The 23,425-nt window shown below is 45.4% G+C and overlaps 1 protein-coding gene across 7 annotated transcripts in view; it reads right to left on the bottom strand.

Annotated features, from left to right (window-relative positions):
* Window positions 1–23,425, bottom strand: part of PPP6R2 (protein phosphatase 6 regulatory subunit 2) — a 69,935-nt gene that overhangs the window by 32,971 nt on the left and 13,539 nt on the right. For 4 of the 7 annotated variants that reach the window (XM_073890327.1, XM_073890329.1, XM_073890324.1 and 1 more), the window contains exons 3-4: window positions 18,326–18,468; window positions 5,471–5,713 (exon numbers count right to left, since the gene is read on the bottom strand). In XM_073890327.1, coding sequence (XP_073746428.1) covers window positions 5,471–5,697 — 227 coding nt within the window. In that variant the 5' untranslated portion in view covers window positions 5,698–5,713; window positions 18,326–18,468. Of the gene's footprint in view, window positions 1–5,470; window positions 5,714–18,325; window positions 18,469–23,425 lie in introns of those variants that run through there. The other 3 variants (XM_073890326.1, XM_025858637.1, XM_025858645.1) reach the window with 3 other exon arrangements.

Below are 23,425 nucleotides of genomic sequence, written 5' to 3'. Positions count from 1 at the left end.
AACAGGTACTGTTTTAGTAGGTTCTAAAATTTATATAAGGAACAGGAATTCAATTAAACAGGGCAGATCAAACATACAGGCTTGTTATCTTCCCCTCTAAAGCTCCTACTCCGATAATGCAAAGGTAAAAAGACAAGAAAAGAAAAGTGGAGGGATGCCTGGGTGGCTCAATCGGTGAAGCGTCTGCCTTCCGCTCAGGTCATGGTCCCAGGGTCCTGGGATCGAGTCCCACATCAGGCTCCCTGCTCCGCGGGAAGCCTGCTTCTCCCTCTGCCTGCCGCTCTGCCTACTTGTATTCTCTCTCTCTGTCAAATAAATAAAATCTTTAAAAGAAATAAAGAGGGCGCCTGGGTGGCTCAGTTGGTTGGGCGACTGCCTTCGGCTCAGGTCATGATCCTGGAGTCCCAGGATCGAGTCCCATGTCGGGCTCCCTGCTCAGCGGGGAGTCTGCTTCTCCCTCTGACCCTCTTCCCTCTCGTGCTGTCTCTCATTCTCTCTCTCAAATAAATAAATAATCTTAAATAAATAAATGAAAGAAAGAAGAAAGAAAGAAAGAAAGAGAAAGAGAGAGGGAGGGAGAGAGGGAGGGAGGGAGGGAGGGAGGGAGGGAGGAAGGAAGGAAGGAAGGAAGGAAGAAAAAAGAAGAGAGGAAATGATTCCTGGCAAGACCCAGAGGACTGGTATGGCGCACCAGGGAAGCTAAGTCTCAGGTGACCACAGAGGGAGCATCCCCTGGAAACCACTCCAGAGAGGCCTGGACACAGAGCCAGTGGCTACCAGGCAGGGTGCAAGGCCTGGCTCAGGACAGCTGTGGGCTTCCTGCCCCTCCCTTGCCAGCACACAGGACTCAGAAGTTATCCCCTGGAAAAGGTGGACCAGAGCAGCTCCTGAATCAGGAACATCAGGCACAGCTGAGGGACCGATGGGACACTGTCCAGAAACAGGGGGCCTGGTAAATAAAAAACTTCCTGACTCAGGCTGCTGTCAGGTCCTCATCCCACAGCTAGGAGCAGGGGGGATTATTTTCTGGAGAAACTGTGGGACAGAGAGAAAACTCAACCAATCCTCGTCTAACCAAGCGGCTAGCCACCTATCGCCCACGCGGAAGCATGATGAGCAAGCCTCACTCAGACCCCAAACCTTACGCAGGCTCTGGTGCCTCTCTTTCAGAAGGGACATAAGGGCTGACCAAATAAACAAGTGCCAGAAGACAAGGCACACAGCAATGACAGAGCGTTTGGAGAATAGAAGGAAACTACCAGAAACACTCAGCCCCAACACAGAGTGGCCACGAGCAAGAAATAGAGGCTTGGAGTTAAAAGAGCTGACAATAAGAAAGACCTCTTCAATTAAAAATACAATAGAGGGGCGCCTGGGGGGCTCCGTCATTGGGTGTCTGCCTTCAGCTCAGGTCACGGTCCCAGGGTCCTGGGATGGAGCCCCGCGTCGGGCTCCCTGCTCCGCGGGAAGCCTGCCTCTCCCTCTCCCACTCCCCCTGCTTGTGTTCCCTCTCTGTCAAATAAATAAAATCTTAAAAAATAAATACAACAGAAAGCTTACAAATCAGTAAAAGGACAGGAAGATAGCATGTGAAGAAGCCTCTCAGATGCAGACAGAAGGGCAAAGACGGGACATTCAGGGCAAAAAGAAGAGGAAGCAAGCATTAATTCAAGCGTCTCACAGCTGATTACAGGTCCCAGGAAGAGAAAACAGAAGGCAAACCAGAGGCGAGAAGATTATCAAAGAAACAACACAGGAAGTTCCCCTGTGGGCCAGGCCATGAACTGATGGGCTGACAGGGCCCAGGGTTACCTACACAATCAGGGACAAGAAGCCCAGACACAGAGTCTCCGTGCTCACAGCTGAGCCTTCACTCTAAAACCTCTCCAGTTTTGTTTTGTTTTGTTAATATTTTATTTATTTATTTGACAGAGACACAGCAAGAGAGGGAACACAAGCAGGGGGAGGGTCAAAGGGAGAGGGAGAAGCAGGCTTCCCGCCGAGCAGGGAGCCCGACACGGGGCTCGATCCCAGGACCCTGGGATCCTGACCTGAGCCAAAGGCAGATGCTTAATGACTGAGCCGCCCAGGCGCCCCTAAAACCTCTCCAGTTTAAACTGCCCTGTCCTGACCCCGGGGGTGATCTCACATTACTGGGAGACTCCAGGATGATGGGACCAGACGAGGGCCCAAGTGCCCCCTGGAGGAGACAAAGCCTGGGAGTCCTGTTGCATCCGGCAAGGCCAGGAAGGCGAGCCAACTGCGGAGTCTCATTCTAAAGGACGGAGAGTGCTGGCCGTGCAGAGCCTAAACCAGAGGGAGGTTCGAACAAGTGTGAAAGGCGAACAGTGCCCTATCAGGCCCTCACATGGTCTTCCTCCTCAGGAAGCTACTAGAGAATACGACTCCCCACAGGAAGGAAACCAAAGATGATGACAACGAGGTCCGGGAACATGGAAGGTGGGCCCTGGGTTATCAGAGTGAGGGTGGAGGGGACGCTCTTGCCCCTTCAGACACCTCCCTCTGTGCCAAGACTTGCTGCCCCCCAGGGGGGTCATCAGGCTACTGGGCTCAGCCACCCTTCCTGCTCTGACCTGTGGCACCTCAGGGTCTTCTGGAGGGTGTCCTTTCTGGGGGGCTATCCTGCTGCAGCCCCGTTTCCCGACAGGTGAGCAGTTCTAACTCTGCGATCTGGATCACAGAAGCCCACAGCCCAGAGCCACAAAACACACTCTCCCACAGCACTTTGCAAGTAACCACAGTGCTGTCTTGGTGTTCTGTCCACTGACTCTTTTGTCTTATTCCTCAAATGGCTGAGAACTCAGCCGGCAAACTGGACAGGAACTTCAAGAAAAAGACCAGGACCTCCTCGTGGCTCTCAGGCTGGATCAAGTGGCTGGCTCCTCTGTCCAGGGCTGCACCACAGAGCCCTCATGCAGCAGCCTCTGGCTTTGAGCAGCAGCAGTGACTGCTGTCTGACCTCAAACCACCAGGGGCAGCTTCTCTGGAACAGGCACGGCTCAGGTGCATCCCCCACTACCGGGGAGAAGAGTGTCCCTATAACCCAGCCTGTAGGGGAAAGCAACTAGTTATACTGCTCAGCCAGGTCGCCTCAGAGGCACAAGGCCAGGCCAGCCAAGGCGGGCAACACTCACTCACTCACAGCTTGTACGCCACCGCGTCAGAGGTCCAGGCCTGCAAAGCCCGCAGTACGTCCCGTCTGACCTTTCAGAGATGGCGAGCCGCCCTGGTCTAGTCTCTTCCCCATCTCTGAAAAACAACCTTCACTCTACTTCTTTCTTGGCTACCACCGCATCCATCTACCCATCCACCCTACTCCTTTTCTCAAAAAGGAATCTTTGATTTAATTTTCTAAATTTGATTTGTGACATGTACACATGCTTTCAAACTCTGTTTGACGGGGCTCGTGAGGAGGAGTGGCCTCCTGCCTCCTGTGTCCTTGCTCACCCACGTCTGTCCTCAGCTCTGTGGTTAACCTCCATGTTTCTAAGTAAAACACAGATGAACTTCATTTGTCACTTTCCGATGTTACAAACCAACCCCGTACAATGGAAGATGAAGACAGAACTCTCCTGTCACCGGCCCCTTACCCTCGCTCTATAAAATCACAGCACAATTTTTTTTTTTAATATTTTGTTTATTTATTTGAGGGAGAGAGAGCAAAAGCGAGAGAGGGAACACAAGCAGGGGGAGTGGGAGAGAGAGAAGCAGGCTCCCCACGGAGCAGGGAGCCCGATGCGGGGCTCGATCCCAGGACTCCTGGATCAGGACCTGAGCCGAAGGCAGACGCTCAACGCCGGAGCCACCCAGGCGCCCCTCACAGCACAATTCTTAGTTAAACCAAGGGCCTATGCTGACCGTGTATGAACATGCAGACACCGTTCACAGCTGAGCTGGTATGTTCACTCTACTTACATCTGCTTACTTATGTAAGTCCCCCCAGAGTTAAAGTTCTCTCACTGCCTTAGTCACTTGGCTTCATACTCGTCCACTACTAATTTCTCCCAAACTCTCTGATGATGAACCTCTCCTGGCTCACTGATGCCACTCTGGGCTCCCTCTGCCCTGATCCAGAAGACGTCGCCCGAACCCCAGCTCCCCATCCTGCTAACCGATGCCCTCTATGCATGCAGGGAGACCACATAACTTATCACCACACAGAACACATTTGGGGCGAGAGGGTAGGAGGGATGAGGGCCACCCACAGTGATGCTAAGACAAGGGGCACTGACCAGGCCTGTGCCGTGTACAACGGCTTCTATGTGACTTTTCGCAGGTGGCCACCAGAGCCCTAAACCCACAGGCTCCTCCACCAACAAGCTCCTACCTCCATCTAGAGCTCTTCCTCTACACGGCTCCCCCGTCAGAGGCTGGGAATGACCGCCCTAAATGGGTGTCCCTAAATCGACTGTCCCCTGCCACAGACACTTCTCGTGGCCCTCTCCAGCTTTCTTTTCCCTCTAAGACAAAGATCAACAAAGACTTCTGTAAAGGTCCGGAGAGTAAATATTTTAGATAGTCTGTTGTAACCAGTCAACTCTGTCCCCGTAATCACCAAAGGCCGAGTGTGGCTGCCTACCAACAAGACTTTCTTCATGGACAACTGAAATGTGGACTTGATATCAATTTCATGTGTAACAAAGTATTACTCCTTTGATTTTTTTCAACATTTAAAAATGTAAAACTATTCTTAGCTTGCAGGCCACACAAAGACAGGATTTGACCGTGGGCCACAGTTGGCCAACCCTGTTCTAAGACTTCACCACCGCACACTGTCCGACACTCCATGGACACAGGGGCACCTGAGGGCTGCCCTGTCTGCCCCCACTCCTGCGTCACTAGCCCAGCCGCTGCCACTCTGCCCTGTCCCCCTCATTCACACTCCTCTGCCCCCCTCCCAAGCCCTAACCACACCACCACTTCCCTTCTGTCATGTCCTAACATCTTAGCCAACTGCTGAATGGAACGTTTCAGGAAAAACTTTGAGAATGGTCAGTACCACTAATGACATGGCCTCTTTCCTCTGACCCCAAGACCCCACAGCGGGGCAGTTCCATGGTCAAGAGGTCAGATGCTGCCCATCCCTCCTGATAGGCCATTGCAGCAGGCGGGGACCTGCTTCCCGCTGGGGTGCAGCCCGTTTGCTGCAGTCTATCCACCTCAGTCATGGGGTCAGTCTTCTCTCAGCACATTTTCACTCAAAACACTCCGACACACAGAGTAACTCATTACAACTTGGAATGAGAAATCACATACACAGAGATTCTAAAATCTTAACCCTCACAAAAACCAACCCCACGGGGAGTGGCCTCCTTACTTCTCAGATGGGGCGAATGTTTAAAGTGGGCTTTTCTGTCCAAAGTCCTGGCTCTGGACACCCTCCAATGCCACCCACCACCTCCCCGCAGCCCTGCCCGGCTCCGGGCCCTGTCACAGCCTAAGTACATACTTGAAGCGGACCTTCTCCTCCATGTCCAGGGGCGGGTCCTGTGTAATGAGGCTCACTAGCTCCTCCATACACCGCTGCCTGCAGAGGAAGCCCAGCAGCTTCTGGTTCTGAGCCTTGCACTCCTGCAGGATATCATCTTCATCCATTAACTCTCGCAGCGTCACACCCTCCCTATCCAACAGTTTGTCGACGTGGGACGTGGTGTTCAAGTCAAACTTCCAGAACATGGTGACGGCCACGAAGCTGCAAGCAAAGATATAAGGGGTCACTTCTCCCACGTGGTGTGAGTTCACCTTCAGCAAGTCTACACCAAAGTCCAAGAAGTCCATCCCCGACATGAGCCTGCACTGGAGGGTGTTCTCCCCAGGAAATGCCTCAACAGATCTCTCCGGGTCTGGCTCCAAAGCTCGCAGGGACTTCCCAGATCCTCCACAGCGCAGGACCTGTGCCTTCTCTTGGTTCCCTCTGGCTGACCCACCTTCAATGCTCTCACTTGCTCCTTGGCTCCCTGAGGCAACACATCCCAAGTCTCCCATGTTGTTAGCACTGGGGATGATGCATCTCCACCCCAAGAAATTTAACAGCTCTACAACCCACCCTCCCTCTCAGGGTCCAACCCCCACCTGACTGAACACTAGGCATCTCTCCCCAGATGTCTCTGCATTGCTTACATTTTCTGTAGATCGTTGACATCTTAAGAAACCCCTCTGGCTAGGGAAAGACTGTCCCTCCCAGAACTAGCCAATCCTTAAAGATAGCCAAGGGCTGAGCCAGAGCATTACTGTGATCTGCAAACTAATCTCTCCAGAGCAACCACTCCTCTCTGGGCCCACATATCCCAGGAAACATCTTCCTCTGCCTTCATCATCCCAGGGCCAGGGGCCAGGCAACTAGGGACCACCCATGTAGCTTAGAGTCCACTAAAATTATTCAAACTAGGTGGCCCTAAGCTGTCCATCCCGCCCTGCCTTGTCTTTCCCATGGAAACGCCAATAAAGGTCATGGCTTAAGTGCTTCCCCACCCGTCTTCTGCCTCATGACACCCCTGGGACTTCCCCATGTGGCCCTGCCTGAGGTCCACACCTCCTGTCTCTAGAACCATATGTATAACAAACTTTGTTTTCTTGAGCCTCCCGTGTCTACTCTCCTGCCCACACCTGACTGACCATCTCATAAAAGAACACAAGACCTCTCAGAGACTACAACCTTAGCAAGTCAAACTCCTGATGGCTCACTTTGCTTGGCCCTCAGCAACTCTGCCACCCCCCAGCCTGGCCCCCCTTTCACCATCCCCACCTTGCCAAACAACCCAGGCTTATCCTTGAAGCCACGACCTCCCTCACATGCACACCCCTGCAAACTGCTATTGACCCAGCCCTCCCTCTGCGTCTCACACACCCCAGCTCCAGGCTCTTGCGGTCTTTGCCTGGACTACACAGTTTGTCCTGCTCAGAGAGTCTCCCAGGGCAGGCTCCCAGGGCCTCGGCTGTTTGCAACAAAGTTTTCACTGTTTGATACAAAATGAAGAATATAAAGGCCTGTATCCTTAGCAAAGTGAAACCTGTACTTTGAGATTATGAATGGGAGACGGGATTTACCTTCTCTAGTGTTTTTATTTAGAAAAGTAAAAGACTGCACACAATGCAGAAGCCCCGATCTGTCTGTGTGTGAAGCCCGGCTGCCAGGGAGCCCCTGACACAGACTCCTGGCTATCCAGCCCTGCCCCCGCCCCCTTCACAGCCTCTTGCCTTTGCTGCATTAAACTCATTTTTTCAAAACACAGACATCTTCAAGTTCCTCCCATCCCAGCTCCAAAACCTCTGCCGGTGAGTGCTCTCCTGGCACCCACCAGGCTGCTTTGCTCAACATTCCTCCAGGCCCTCTGGCACTTGCTGCTGTCTCCCCAACCCTACCCTTGCCACAAGGACACTTGCTTCCAACACAAAGTGCACTTTCCTACCTTTATCCCTCTGCACAGGTCTTATGCTCAGACAGTCCCGCCTATTATGAAACCCCACTCACCTTGTCAAACCGAGCTAACCAACAGCACTGCGGGGGCTTCCCTAGAGTATGTACCTGCACACACTGTCAGAGGGGCCTTTGACGGGCAGTGCAAGGGACCCCCCAGCCGGACCCTATACTCAGTTTTCTTCTGGGTCCTAAGATCTTCCTATTTCTCTTGTGAGGAGGGTGGATGGATATCTGTGGGTTGTAGCAACATACTTTGGGACAGCAGAAATAATTACCAGAAGTAATTTCAGGGTAAGATGGCTGTCTCTCCTAAGTGCCCTGCAGAACAACTCATATAATCCAGGCAAACAAGAACTAGAGGGAGACTCCGACCTTGCCAAAGCTTTCTTCCAAACAAGAACTTGCAAGACAAGGGCAACTAGAGGTAGCTTCTCGTGTCCTGCTCTCAGCCATAGAGTGGGTGAGTGGCTGGGTGGACCACAAGAGCCCATCAACCACATGGGACAAGTTTTTCTAGCAGGATCCTAAAAAAGGACTGGATTAATCCAAACAAAGACCAAAAAGAAGAAGAAAAAGAGGGAGGAGGAGGAGAAATAAGCAACAAATGGAAAAAATGTCCAAGATAGCAGACAACCTCAACCATGTCAATAAGTGCTTATTAAATGCAAATGAATAATTTCAATTAAAGACAGAAAAGGCCCAGATTTTAAAAAGCAAGAACTAGGGGCGCATGGGTGGCTCAGTTGTTAAACATCTGCCTTCGGCTCACGTCATGGTCCCAGGGTGCAGGGATTGAGTCCCACGTCAGGCTCCCTGCTCCGCGGGAAGCCTGCTTCTCTCTTTCCCTTTGCCCCTTCCCCCACTGTTGTATGCTCCCCCCCAAAATAAAAACTTAAAAAAAAAAAAGATTCTCTCTCTCCCTCTGCCCCTCCCCTCCTCCCTTTCTCTCCCTCTCAAATAAATAAGTTGTTTAAAAAAATAATAAATAAATAAATATAAAGATACAGGTTAAAAATGTTTAAAAAAAGGTTACACAAGTGGAACAGCATGACCATCCAAACACCGATCATTAGACAGTCGGAGTGGCTGCAGTAATACTGGCCTACGGTTCTGCAATGCCTTTTGTCTGCTTTGGGTATCAGGTTTAATTCTGCATTCATGAAATATGCTAGAGAATACTCTCTTTTCCTCCATCTACAGAGTTCACATAAAACTGGTATTACTTCGGGGCGCCTGGGTGGCTCAGTCGTTAAGTGTCTGCCTTCAGCTCAGGTCATGATCCCAGGGTCCTGGGATTGAGTCAGGCTCCTTGTTCAGTAGGGAGTCGGCTTCTCTCTCTCCCTCTGCCCCTCCCCCTGCTCGTGTGCTCTCTCTCTTGCTCTGTTCTCTCAAACAAAATAAGTAAAATCTTGGGGAGCCTGGGTGGCTCAGTCGTTAAGTGTCTGCCTTCAGCTCACGTCATGATCCCAGGGTCCTGGGATCGAGCCCCGCATCTTCTCCCTCTCCCACTCCCCCTGCTTGTGTTCCCTCTCTGGCTGTCTCTTTGTCAAATAAATAAATAAATAAAATCTTTAAAAACAAAAACAAAACCAGTATTACTTCTTCCTAAAACATTCAACAGAGTTCACCAGTGAAGCCAAGGGTCTAAAATTTTCTTTGGTGACATTTCAAATTATGAATTCCATTTCCTTAATAGATATTTTCTATTTCTACTTGTTTTCATACATACAATTTGCATTGCTGAAGCAATCTGACCACTTTACCAAAACTGACTAAATTATTGGCATAAAGTTATTCATAACATCATGTTATTCTTTTAATGTCAAGTAGGACCTGTAGTAACACCACTCTTTCATTCTTAGATATTAGTAATGCTTGTCCTATCTTTTTTCTTCATCAGTGCAACTAAAGGTTTATCAATTTTACTGATGTTTTTGAGGAGCCAAATTTTGGCTTTATTTTTTTCTCTATTATTTGTGCATATTCTATTTCACTGATTTCCTCTTTTTCCTTGTAATTTCCTTCCTACTGCACACTTTGGGTTTAATTTGCTCTTCTTTTTCTAGCTTAAGTTATTAGATCATTGGTTTTTATACCATTCCCCTTTTCTAGTATGAGCATCAAAGCTACGAATTTGCCATCAAGCACTGCTCTAGCTGCACCCCACAGCTTCTCATGTTTCCATTTTCACTGAATTCAAGTATAATGCTTAATTTTCCAATTATTTTGAGATTTTTTTAAAAAAGATTTTATTTATGGGGGGGGGAGAACAAGCGGTGGGGAGGGGCAGAGAGAGGGAGAGAAGCAGACTCCCCAGTAAACGGGAAGCCCGACGCAGGGCTCAAACCCAGGACCCGGAGACCACGACCTGAGCCGAAGGCAGACACTTAACTGACTAAGCCAGCCAGGCGCCCCTATTTTGGGATTTTCTAAATATCTTTTTTTTTTTAAAGATCCAATTGGCTTTATTAAATGATTCATGAATCAGGCAACATCCCATCTATCAGATAGAGGTACACTCCCATCTCTTTGTTATTTATATGTAATTTCTGTTGTGGTCAGAGAGCAGGCTTGTATGATTTCATTCCTTTTAAATTTACTGATATTTGTTTTATGGCCTAGCATAGGGGTCAACAAACTTTTTCTGTAAAAAACTACAAAGACAGAAATAGACCAGATTTTTTAGCAGGATCCTAATTATTTTCAGCTTTGTAGGCCACACAGGGTCTCTGTTGCACGTTCTTTTTCTTTTTCTTAACAACCCTTTAAAAACATAAAAACACTTCTTCTGCAAGCTGTACAGCAATAAGTAGTGAGCTAGGTTTCCCCACAGGCTGAAGTCTGCTGACCGATGACCTTGTGTATGACAAGGTACATCTTGGTGAATGTGGCATGTGCACCAGACAAATTGTTCTTCTCTTGCTGTTGGGTGGGTCAGTTAGGTCAAGTTGATTGATAATGTGATTCAAGTCTCCTACATCCTCCCCGATTTTGTGTCTACTTGTTTTGACAATATGAGAGGAGGGTTGTAACCTTCAACTCTAACTGATTTATTTTTTTCTCCTTTTGATTCTCTAAGTTTTTGCTTCATGTATTTTGAATTTCCTTTATTATGTGGATGTATATTTAGGACTGTTATGCCTTCTTGATGAACTTTTTGAAATGTCCCTCATTATTTCTGGCAATATACCATGTCTTAAGTCTACTTTGACATTAATACAGCACACTCTTCTTGTGGTTCATGTTTGGTATATCCCTTAGCATCCTTTTACTATCAACCTATTTGTGTCTTTTTTTTTTTCTTTTGAAGATTTTATTTGTCAGAGAGAGAGTGAGCACAAGCAGGGGGAGCTGCAGGCAGAGCAGGGAGAGGGAGAAGCAGGCTCCCTGCTGAGCGAGGAGCCCAATGCAGGACTCGATCCCAGGACCACAGGATCATGACCCAAGCCAAAGGCAGACACTTAACCAACTGAGCCACCCAGGCGTCCCCTATATGTATCTTTAAACTGTTTCCTTAATATAAACATGTAAACAGCGTATGATTGATTTGGTCTTGCTTTGTTATTAAGTCTATTATTCTCTGCTCTTTTTTTAAGATTTATTTATTTATTCTGGAGAAAGAGAGAGAGAGAGAGTGCGAGGGGAGAGGATGGGCAGAAGGAGAGAGAAAGAGAGACCCCTCAAGCCAGGTCCCTGTTATTCTCTTTTAACTGAAGTTTTTAAGACCATTTACATGTAATGTAATTATTAATATGGTTGGGTTTGAGTAATTTTTTAAAAATACAACACACTTTTTAAAAAGATTTATTTGAGAGAGAGAGTGCATGTGTGCACGTGTGACCAAGGGGAAGGGCAGAGGTGAGGGAGAGAAAGAATCTTAAACAGGCTCCACAACCAGCATGGAGCCCGACCAACTGAGCCACCCAGGTGCTCCAAATCCTAGCAGATTTTTAAAAATAGAAATTGACATGTTAATACTAAAATGTATATGGAAATTTAAAAAAATAATAAAAAAAAAGAATAACCAAAGCAATTTTTTTAATTTTTTTTAAAGATTTTACTTATTTATTTGACAGAGAGAGACACAGCAAGAGAGGAAACACAAGCAGGGGGAGTGGGAGAGGGAGAAGCAGGCTTCCCGCGGAGCAGGGACCCCAATGTGGGGCTCAATCCCAGGACTCTGGGATCATGACCTGAGCCCAAAGGCAGACGCTTAACGACTGAGCCACCCAGGCGCCCCTAACCAAAGCAATTTTAAAAAGGAAGAACAAAGTTGGAGTACTAATACCATCTGATGTCAAGACTTACTATAAACTGACATTAATCAAGATAGCATGGCTCCAGTGTCTCAACAGAACAAAATAGAAAGTCCAGAAATAGACCAACACATGTATGGTCAACTGACTTTCAATAAAGGTGCCAAAGCAATTCAATGGGGAAAGTATAATCCTTTTCAACAAATGGTACTAGAAACTGCACATCTATAAATAAAATGAAACTCAAACCTTACCTCACACCATATACAGATCACAGGCTTAGCCATAAATGCTAAAACTAAAATTTCTGGATGAAAACCTGAGGGAAAAAAATCTCTGTAGACTTGGGACAGAGAAGACATGAGAAAACAAAAATTGGGGACGCCTGGGTGGCTCAGTCGGTTAAGCATTTGACTCTAGATCTCAGCTCAGGTCTTGATCTCAGAGTCGTGAGTTCAAGCCCTGCACTGGGCTCCTCACTGGGTGTGGAGCCTACTTAAAAAAAAAAAATTATTAAAAGAAAAAAACCCTGATAAGCAAGACTTCATCAAAATTAAAAATTTCTGCTCTTTGAATGATACCATTAAGAAAATAAACTGGTAAGTCAGAGTGGGAGAAAATATTTGCTATCTATATCTGACAGAACATTCATATCCAAAACATACAAAAAACTTTTAGGGACGCTTCCATGGCATAGTGGGTTAAGGGTCTGCCTTCGGCTCAGGTCATGATCCCAGGGTCCTGGGATTGAGTCCTGCATCAGGCTCTCTGCTCAGCGGAAAGCCTGCTTCTCCCTCTGCCTGCCACTCCCCCTGCTTGTACCCACGCATGCTCTCTCTCTCTCTGATGAATAAATAAATAAATCTTAAAAAAAAAAAGAACTTTTACAATATAATAAGAAAAAGTATCCAGTTTAAAAAATGGCCAAAAAAAAAGGGGGGGTACCAGGGGCAAAAGACTTAGGCAGAGAATTCATCAAAGATACATGAATAGCCAATAAGCATATGAAAAGATGATAAACACTGTTACCAAGGAAATGCAAATCAGAACCACAATGAGGTACCACTACACACCGCTAGAATGGCTAAAATTAAAAAGCTATCCATACTGTGCATTAATGAGGATACTGAACTAAAACTCCCACCAACTGCCAAGAGGACCATAAAACAGCACAACTACTTTGGAAAAACAGTTTGCCAGCATCTTAAGAAGTTAAGCTCACACCCGCCATGTGATCCATTAGGCCCAATCCCAGGCATGCCCCAGGAGAAATGAAATCCTATGTCCAAAGACTTCTTATAAATAAATGTTCGCAGCCACCTTATTCATAACAGCTAATGCTGGAATGGGCTCAAATGTCTATCAAAAGGTGAACAGATAAACAAATTATGGGGATGCCTGGCTGGCTCAGTCAGTAGAGCATGCGAGTCTTGATCTTGGCGTTGTGAGTCTGAGCCCATGTTGGGTGTAGAGACCACTTAAAAAATGAAACAAACAAGGGCACCTGGGTGGCTCAGTCAATTAAGCGTCCAACTCTTGATCAGCTCAAATCATGATCTCGGGGTCATGAAACTGAGCCCCATGTTGGGCTCCGTGCTGGGTGTGGAGCCTGGTTGGGATCCTCCTCTTTCCCTCTGCCTCTGCCCCCCCCATGCAACCTCTCAGTAAATAAATAACAAAAACACAAATTATGGTGTACCCATAAAATGGAATACTACTCCACAAAGAGGAGCAAGCACAACAATACAGATGAATCTCATAAGCATGGTAAATAAAGAAGCTGGACACAAAAGTGTAAAGCTAAATGATTCTGTTTATATGAACGTTTACACAAGGCAAATGAACCTATGGTGACAAAGAGACCAGGGGTTGCCAGAGTCAAGGCCGCAGGAAGGAGTAATGGCAAGTGACATGAGGAAGTTCTGGCGCAACACAAACGTCTGTGGTGATAGATTTGCCAAAATTCACAATCACAGACATAAAATGGATCTACTTATACCTCAATAACGTCTTTTTTAAAGATTTATTTATTTAAGAGAGAGAGGGTGTGAGCAGGAGAGGTAGAGGGAGAGGGAGAATCCAAAGCAGGCTCCACACTAAGCACAGAGCCCAATGCGGGGCTCAATCCCAGGACCCTGAGATCATGGCCTGAGCCAAAACCAAGAGTTGGGCACTTAATGGACTGAGCCACCCAGTTGCCCCCGAACATTTTTAAAAAGCATATGATAAACAACAGAGAGAGGTAAAGAAATCAGTAAAACAAATAATTAAGGCTAAAAAGTTGCTGATAAAATAGCTCCAAAGTTAAGTGCAAGATTCAGAAAGATTCATAAATTGGAGAGGCCTACCGTAAAATAATCTGTAACTTTAAATCTGTATGATTTCAATAACCACAACAAAACAAGAAACAGCCTGGCCCTGTATTCTCCCTTCAGCCGCCATTTGCGGTCTTCACACACACCTTACTAACCTCCTAGACAGCACCACACCCCCACCTCACCACTCCCGTTCGGAATCCCTATTCTGCCTTCAACATTATTGCTATTAAGAAGCTTTAAGTTATCTATTAACGTGATAAGGCTCTCTAATATATCTTTAAATCACTAATAAAAAAAAAAAATTTTTAAGTGGGCTCCATACCCAGCCTGCAGCCCAACACAGGGCTTGATCTCATAACCCTGAGATCAAGACCTGAGCTGAGATTAAGAGTTGGATGCTTAACCAACTGAGCCGCCCAGGTAGCCCTCAGCATTTTTAATAAAACAGAGCCAAGCTCAGAATTCCATAAAGTATCATCAGGCATTTTATCCCTCTTTCACTATCAACCAAATACATGAATGGCTATCCTTTGGGCATAGCTATTCAACTTTCTAGGATTATACCCAGTAGAGACCTCTTTGCCTGTTGATATGATAAACAGGAGAAGGGCATGCTAACATAGTTCTCTTATTTGAAGGAAAACAGAGATATCATTAAGCTTAAAAAGTCAAAAGGAGAAATACCCATGACAAAGGGTCTTAAGTTTGGGGAGGCCACCATAAAAACATAGGCAGAATATGTAACTTTTTTTTTTTTAAGATTTTATTTATTTGACAGAGAGATAGAAAGAGAGCACCAGTAGGCAGAGCGGCAGGCAGAGGGAGAAGCAGGCAGGGAGCCTGACGCGGGGTTCGATCCCAGGACCCTAGGATCATAACCTGAGCGAAAGGCAGCTGCTCAACCAACTGAGCCACCCAGGTGCCCCCGGAATATGTAACTTTTAACCAGCAGTAAAACTAGAACAAAAACAACTATCCAACGGAAAATAGGAAAGGAGAAATGAACAAAAACAAAGAAAAGCATTAGTAAGTGGAAAATAGGTCATAAAATGGTAGAAATTAGAACATAATATTAATTTCAATAGCTGTATATAAGATAAACTAATCAATGAAGAGTTTCTTATATTGGATTTTTAAAAAATAAGCATTTTATTTTTTATTTATTTATTTTAGAGAGAGAGACAGAGAGAGAGCATGCAGGGGTGGGGGACGGTGCAGAGGGAGAGGGAGAGAGAAACTCTAAGCAGACTCCACACTGAGTGGGGAGCCCAACATGGGGCTCAATCTCACGACCCTGAGATCATGACCTGAGCCGAAACCAAGAGTCGGAGGTTTAACCAACAGAGCCACCCAGGCATGCCTACCTTTCTTGGTTTTTTAAAATGTGTCCTTTGGGGGAACTTGGGTGGCAGTCGATTAAGCCTCCAACTCTTGATTTCAGCTCAGTCATGAACTCTGGGTCCTGGGACTGAGCCACACATCAGGTTCCCTGCTCAGTGGGGAGTCTGCTTCTCCCTCTCCCTCTGCCCGTCCCTTCCACTCATGTTCGCTTGCTCTCTCTCTCTCTCAAAGTAAATAAATCTTAAAAAGATAAATAAATAAATCTGAAAAAGGTAGAAATAAAAGACCGAAAAACATGCACAAGGCAAACATTAACCAAAAGAAGGTTGAGTTACAATCTTTATATCTGACAAACTAAACCTTAAGACAAAAAGAGACGTAAAGAAGAATAAACAGGGGGCGCCTAGGTGGCTCAGTCGTTAGTTGTCTGCATTCGGCTCAGGTCATGATCCCGGGGTCCTGGGATCGAGCGCCGCATCGGGCTCCCTGCTCTGCAGGAAGCCTGCTTCTCCCTCTCCCACTCCCCCTGCTTGTGTTCCCTCTCTTGCTGTGTCTCTCTCTCAAATAAATATCTTAAAAAAAAAAAGATAAAAAAATAAAAAGAAATTAAAATAAATTAAAAAAAAGGATAAACAGGTAAAAGGGCCAACAGAACTATACATATATAACCATCATAACAGACATGCACATTATGCTATTCTTCAACCTCCATAAATTTTATTGCTGCCCCTGATAGAAGTCCATAAATGAAAAATGGTTTGGCGCTGGGCAGTTATCCTAAAGAAATAAAAACTTCAGTTCAAACAAAATCCTGTACATGAATGCTCACAGCAGCTGTATTTGTAATAGTCAAAACAGTCCAGAGGCCCCTGGACAAATGGACACATGAATGCTTAAACATACTGTGGTCCATCCATATCAGGGACTACTATTCAGCAATAAAAAGAAATAAGCTATTGGCACATGCAACAACTTGGATGAGTCTCTAGGGAATTACTGCTAAGCAAAAAAAAAAAAAAAAAAGCTGATCCCAAAAGGTTACTTACTGTATGATTCCATTTATATCTAACTTTTTTGAACTCATAAAATTTTAGAAATGGAGAACATATTAGTGGTTGCCAGTGGTTAGGGATGGGGGGGTGCGGCCTAGGGGGAAGTGGGCAAGAGGGAAGTGAGTGTGGTTTTTATAAAAGGGCAACATAAGAATCCTTGCAGCTGTGGAATCGTTGAGCATCCTGACTGTGAAAGCAGACACAGAATTCACACAGATGACAAACTGCACAGAACTAAACACACACACAAATAAAACTGAGGAAGTATGAACAAGATCAGTGGACTATTTCAATGTCAACTCCTGGTTGTGACATTCCACTATAATTTTGCAAATTGTTACCACTGGGGAAAACTAGACGAAGTGTATAATATGTCTCTGTATTATTTCTTAGAGTTGAAATGCTAAAAATGTGAGTACTATTAATAAGGCCAAGCTATTAAACAGATATAAAAATTCCACACCCAAAGAACAAATTCTTTTTAAGCACACAATGAGACACTTACGAATATGAACCACATGGTAGATCAACAGAGGAAAGCTCAATATACTCCAGACTATCATCTCACAGACTGTGTTCTCCAAACACAATGAAGTATACAAATTAATATCTAAAAGACAGTTTCTTTAAAACCCTGTATGTCGGGCGCCTGGGTGGCTCACTTGGTTAAGCGACTGCCTTCGGCTCAGGTCATGATCCCGGAGTCCTGGGATTGAGTCCCACATCGGGCTCCGGGCTGAGCAGGGAGCCGGCTTCTCCCTCTCACCCCCTCCCCTCTCATGCTGTTTCTCTCTCTCTCTCTCTCAAATGAATAAATAAATAAATAAAATCTTAAAAAAAAGAAAAGAAAAGAAATGCAAGAGACCCAGAACAGACAAAAGGATCTTGAAAAGAAACAAAGTTGGAGGACTCACACTCTCGATTTCAGAACCTACTACAAATCTACAGGAATCAAGAGCAGTGTGGCGCTGGCCCAAGGACACGGAGCAGAACAGAGTCCAGAAATAAGTCCTCACATTTCCAATCAACTGATGTTTGACAAGAGCACCAAAGCCATTCAATGGGGGTAAGAGTGGTCTTTTCAATACACGAACCAGATATTTGCATGCAAAATAATAAATGTGGACCCTTACCTATACATGATATACCAAGATTTACTCAAAATGGATCATAGACCTAAATTTAAGAGGTTTTTTTTTTTTTTTTTAAAGATTTTATTTATTTATTTGACAGAGAGAGAGAGACAGCGAGGAGGGAACACAAGCAGGGGGAGTGAGAGAGGGAGAAGGGGGCTTCCCGCAGAGCAGGGAGCCCGACGCAGGGCTTGATCCCAGGACCCTGGGACCATGACCTGAGCCGAAGGCAGACGCTTAATGACTCAGTCACCCAGGCGCCCCTAAATTTAAGAGTTTAAACAATAAAACTCTTAGAAGAAAACAGAGGCAAATCACGACCTTGGATGTGAGGAGTTTCTTAGATAGGACATGACAGGCAACAAAAGACAACACAGAACAGGGGCACCTGGGTGGCTCAGTCGTTAAGCATCTGCCTTTGATTCAGGTCATGATCCCAGGGTCCTGGATCGAGCCCCGTGTCTCCCTGCTCAGCAGGGAGTCTGCTTCTCCCTCTCCCTCAGCCCCTCCCCTTGCTTGTACTCGCTCACGGGCTCTCTCTCAAATAAAATCTTAAAAACAAAAACCACAGATAAATTAAACTCCACCAAAAATAAAGCTTTTGTGCTTCAAATGACACCATTAAGAAAGTGTAAAGACAATTCACCCAAGGGGAGAAAACTTCTACAAAAGAACATTTTTGCAAATCATACATCTGATAAAGGACTTGTATCTAGAATGTACAAAGAATTCTTACAACTCAGTAATAAAAAGACAAATTTTAAAATGAGCAAAGGAGGGACACCTGGGTGGCTCAGTCGATTAAGCATCTGTCTTCAGCTCGGGTTGTGATCCCAGGGTCCTGGGATTGAGTCCCGCACTGGGCTCCCTGCTCAGCCAGGAGCCTGCTTCTCTCTCTGCCTGCCGCTTCCCCTGCTTGTGCTCTCTCTGTCAAATAAATAAATAAAATCTTTTTAAAAATAAATAAATAAATAAAATGAGCAAAGGATCTCATATAAGCAAAGAAAGAGACATTTCTCCAAAGAAAACATCCAAACGGCCAACAGCACATGAAAAGGCACAGCATTAGGGGCGCCTGGGTAGCTCAGTTGTTAAGCGTCTGCCTTCAGCTCAGGTCACGATCCCAGGGTCCTGGGATCGAGCCCCGCTTCGGGTTCCCTGCTCAGCAGGAGCCTGCTTGTGCTCTCTCTCTCTGTCTCCCTCTCTCAAATAAATAAACTCTTAAAAAAAAAAAAAAAAAGAAAGGGCACAGCATCATTAACCATCAGGGAAACACAAGTCAAAACTACAATGAGATACAACTTCTCACCATTAGGATGGCTAAAATCAAAAAGACTGATTATAACAAGTGTTGGTGAGGGTGTGAAGAAATCGGAGCCCTCACACATTGCTGGTGGGAATGCAAAATGGTGCAGCTGCTTTGAAAAATAGTTTGTAATTCCTCAAATGCTTAAGCATAGAGTTACCACATGGCTCAGCAATTCCACTCCTAGGCATTTACCCAAGAGAAATGAAAACATGCATCCACGCAGAAACCTGTACACCAAAGTTCACCATAGCATTATTCATAACAACCAAAAAGTAGAAACAACCCAAATGTCTAATCAACGGAAGAATGGATTTTTAAAAACATGGTATATCCACGTAATGGAATATTATTCAGTACCAAAAATGAATTAAGTACTGAAAGATGGGTGAATCTGGAAAATATGCTAGGTGAAGTCAGTCACAGTAGACCACAGAGTGTATAAGGCCATTTCTATTAAAGGCCAAGAACAGGCAAATCTATAGAGACAAAACGCAGATCTGTGGTTGCCTAGGCAGGGGGACTGGGAAGGCATGGGGAAGGGAAGTAAGGGACAAAGGGTGATGAAGATGTTCTGAAATTGTGTGCTGATGACTGCACAACTATACACTAGAACCCATTTAGTCGCACACTTTAAGTGGGTGAATTTTATCTCAGTAAAGTTACTAAAAGAAATCTTAGGTGGGGTTGCCGCCCCGCGTGATGCCAGCACAGTAAACACAGGCCTGGGTCTGCATGTGCCGGCCCACGAAGCTCCCACGTTCCAGGTATTCCATCACAGACTAAACATAGAACAAATCTTGGACAACAAACAGAACCAAAACTAAACCCAAATCATATTACCCACTTACTCATAATTTATAATTTGAAACAATAAACTAATTTAATGCCCCCTTATCGACTCCTAAATTATAAAACAGAAAGTTTAGTAAGGATATCTACCCTGTCAAGAAGAGTAAGACATTCAAGGGCTTCTGAGAACCCACCCGACTTACAGAATCAAGGGTACCATCTAGTCACTGAACAAGTCCAAGGGACCTGGCTATAAAAGCCGGCCCAGTTCAACAGTTACAAGACACTGGGATTTCTCAGACCAGGACATTGTTTTCTTTTAATATAGAAAACCAACAGAGGATTGCCAACTTTTCAACCTGGTGAAACAAGGAGGAGGGAGGGAAGAGAGAGAAGATACAGAGGAGGAAAGGATGAACTGTGTCATCTATAATTACCTTAATTTCAGGGAACAATGACTTTTTAAATATCAAAGAAAGAAATTCATAATCTCTGGATTAAGGATAACATTTCACTTTGAAAAAATAATAGTTTTAAGAAAAACTCACCTCACCACTTACTTTGCTCATGTCACCAGTATTACAGACCAGCGCTTGAGAACATCTATTTACATTACCACTAACACTAAAAATAAGACCATTAATTTAGACTATATGCCTCATTAGCTCATGTCAGTACATTCTGCTATGACCTTAAGAACAAAAAAAATCTCTGCAACAGTATTTATATGCCTCTGTCACTACCCACACATTTTTAAGAAATATTTTATGACAGCATCAGTGGCATCCTTTGAAGAGTTTGCTGCAGCTAATTTCACTATCGAAGGACCTGGTGTAAACTGATTCCCAAACTCTTATTCGGGTAACAGGACGTATTTGGCTTCCAAATGCCTCTTGTATCCCAGCAATTGCGCACTACCCCACATAGAGATGCTAGTATCTTGTCCGTTGGCCCTTACCTACGGAGGAGGCTATAATTTGACCCAAAGGCCCACCACTGACAGCACCCTTAGACAAGTAAGGGGCTCATGAACTGGCTTGAGATGCCTCTTGTATACCGGAGTATCAACACAGCACCAGGGGTCCCCACACAGTCCATCTGCAACACCAAGCAAACTATTACCAACATCTTCTAGACGTTTATCCAACAGTCAGATGAAAGGAACCTGAAGTTCTTCTTTATTTACTTTTACTTAGCATGACTATCGCACGGAAGGGAGATTCTGAAGAGAAATGTTGCCCGTAAGAGCATGTAGTTCCATGAATGGAGCCCTTCAAAAAAGAACATTCTGTGGTAGAGACTGTTGCTAAGAGAAAGCTAGAATCTGGAATGCACCCTAGTACCTGTCTGGCTACAAATCGGTTGGGGTTTTGTTGTTTTAATTTGTGATCAAAGCCCTGGCTTTGCTGTGTGACCTGGGCCAGTTACAAGACCTTTGTGCCTTGGTTTCCACCCGTGTAAACCAAGGACAGCGAGCATCCCACAGAGCTGCTGTGACAGTTAACCCCAGAACCACAGCTGGCGCATTTTGTCCTCATGGATCCTGACTGCAAAGAGAAGGAAACAGATGAGGTCATTTGCCAAAGAGCATGGGCTTAGCGTGGCACACCTCTCCCAACTCCACCTTCAGTGGTGTCTCACGGGCCACTTCAAGCAGACATGATGGCAGTATCTGCACTATGGAGATCAACAAAGGCTTCAAACCACCAGGTTTTTTATGCTTCCAGAGAGCCAGTTATGAAAACTTTACCAATGTACCACCTGAAAAAATGGCAATGGGAGTCCACGTAGGGCAATGAATTTGTGCACAATCAACAACTGAGACCATGTCTATAATGGGCACACAGCACTGGAGGAAAGATCCAAAAACGAGGGGCGTAACTGTAAAAAAGGGCTGCGGTGGGATGAAGAGATAAAAACTGAACATCAGAAGAGAAGAAATAACCACAAAGTAAATTAAAATAAATGTAAACGGGGCGCCTGGGTGGCTCAGTCACTTGAGCGTCTGCCTTCGGCTCAGGCCATGGTCCCAGGGTCCTGGGATCGAGCCCCGCATCAGGCTCCCTGCTCAGCAGGGACCCTGCTTCTCCCTCTGCCTCTGCTGCTCCCCCTGCTTGTGCGCTCTCTCTCTCTGTCAAATAAATAAATAAATAATCTTTAAAAATAAATAAACAGCATGCTTGTGTTATAATTTATTTCTGATAATTCCAAAATGTGAAGCCTTGGAGGGTCTGTTTCTACTGGTTTTCACTCCTGGCGTCTTATTTCCTTGTGTGCTTGGTCAGTTTTGTCTGTGTACAAATCAATGTTCATAAAAATATCTGCAGGGATTTTTTTTTTTGGCATCTTAGGATAAAGGTAACTTCCTCCAGAGAGGTTTTAAGTTTGCCCCTGCAGGATGCCTGACGGCATTCACCGAACCAGAAAACCTTAAACTAAATTTGTGCTTGATTTCCCTGAAGTACCAGGCAATGTGAATCAAGGTTAGAAATCCTTGTGAAGGGGCGCCTGGGTGGCTCAGTCATTAGGCGTCTGCCTTTGGCTCAGGTCATACTTCCAGGGTCCTGGGATCGAGCCCCACGTCGGGCTCCCTGCTCCACAGGAAGCCTGCTTCTCCCTCTCCCGCTCCCCCTGCTTGTGTTCCCTCTCTCTCTCTGTCAAATAAATAAGTAAAATCTTTAAAAAAAAAAAAAAAAGAAAGAAAGAAAGAAATCCTTGCGAAGGCCAACCCATAGCCACAGGTGCTGCCGCACCTTCTTTCCTGCAGTATTTAACAGTAAAAGACGACCCGGTGGGGGCAGGGACCGAGTGAGGCAGACGTGCTGCTCTTCCACTCTTACCCTTCAGAGCCCCCTTTCACACGGGGAGAGTCTCTCTTGGCCTCTGCACCTTCAGAGGACTGTGGACTTAACTACTATTCTTCTGATCCTACAAGACCTCTAAAATCGAAGTCCCACTGTCCCGAGCAGCAAATGCCCTCAGGGCAAAGGCAGGTCCCTCTGGTGCTTACTCATCTGAGCTCTTCCTTCCTGGTCTCAGTCTAGAGCTTCCTTGTTATACTGTCGGTTCTTTGTTTTTAAATCTAACACTTTTAGTTGTTTTCCATAAGGTAGGGGGTGGGAGGTTAGAAGACAGTCCAAACAACCTAGTTCAATGTTTACTGAAAACATTTGCGGGGCGCCTGGGCGGCTCAGTCGTTAAGCGTCTGCCTTCGACTCAGGTCATGATCCCAGAGTCCTGGGATCGAGCCCGCATCGGGCTCCCTGCTCCGCAGGAAGCCTGCTTCTCCCTCTCCCACTCCCCCTGCTTGTGCTCCCTCTTTTGCTGTGTCTCTCTCTAATAAATAAATAAAATCTTAAAAAAAAAAAAAGCTGAACAGGCTAAAATACACAGGATTTCATGGGGAAAACATTATAAATATTGATTATTCTTTCCTAATTGACATGCAGCAAAATTTTTAATTAAACATGATTTATCTGTAGTTTCCAAAAGTACAAAAAATCATATTAGAGTTGAAGAGGAAAAGAAACAAGTCAGTGTTAAAATTTTTAATTTATTAAGAAACTCTGGGTATTCAAATGGCAACTTATATTCTGAATGTTCAGTTTCTCTTATAAAGCATGATGATGAGATAAGAAATCATATGAAATGACAACAATGGTATAACGTAGCTGTTAGAGCACAAACTCTTTTTTTCTTCTCATTTGAAAACTCAAGATATGGACTTACATTGGAAAATCCTTTATTTCAAACAGTTTCATAGGCAAACATTCTTTTTTTTTTTTT

The sequence above is a fragment of the Callorhinus ursinus genome, unplaced genomic scaffold (genome assembly GCF_003265705.2).
Source record: "Callorhinus ursinus isolate GAN/ISIS: 27379988/994484 unplaced genomic scaffold, GSC_fseal_2.0 scaffold140, whole genome shotgun sequence".
NCBI classification, from domain to species: Eukaryota; Metazoa; Chordata; class Mammalia; order Carnivora; family Otariidae; genus Callorhinus; species Callorhinus ursinus.
Note: the sequence above shows the minus strand (reverse complement) of the source record. Positions and strands in the feature narration are given on the sequence as shown.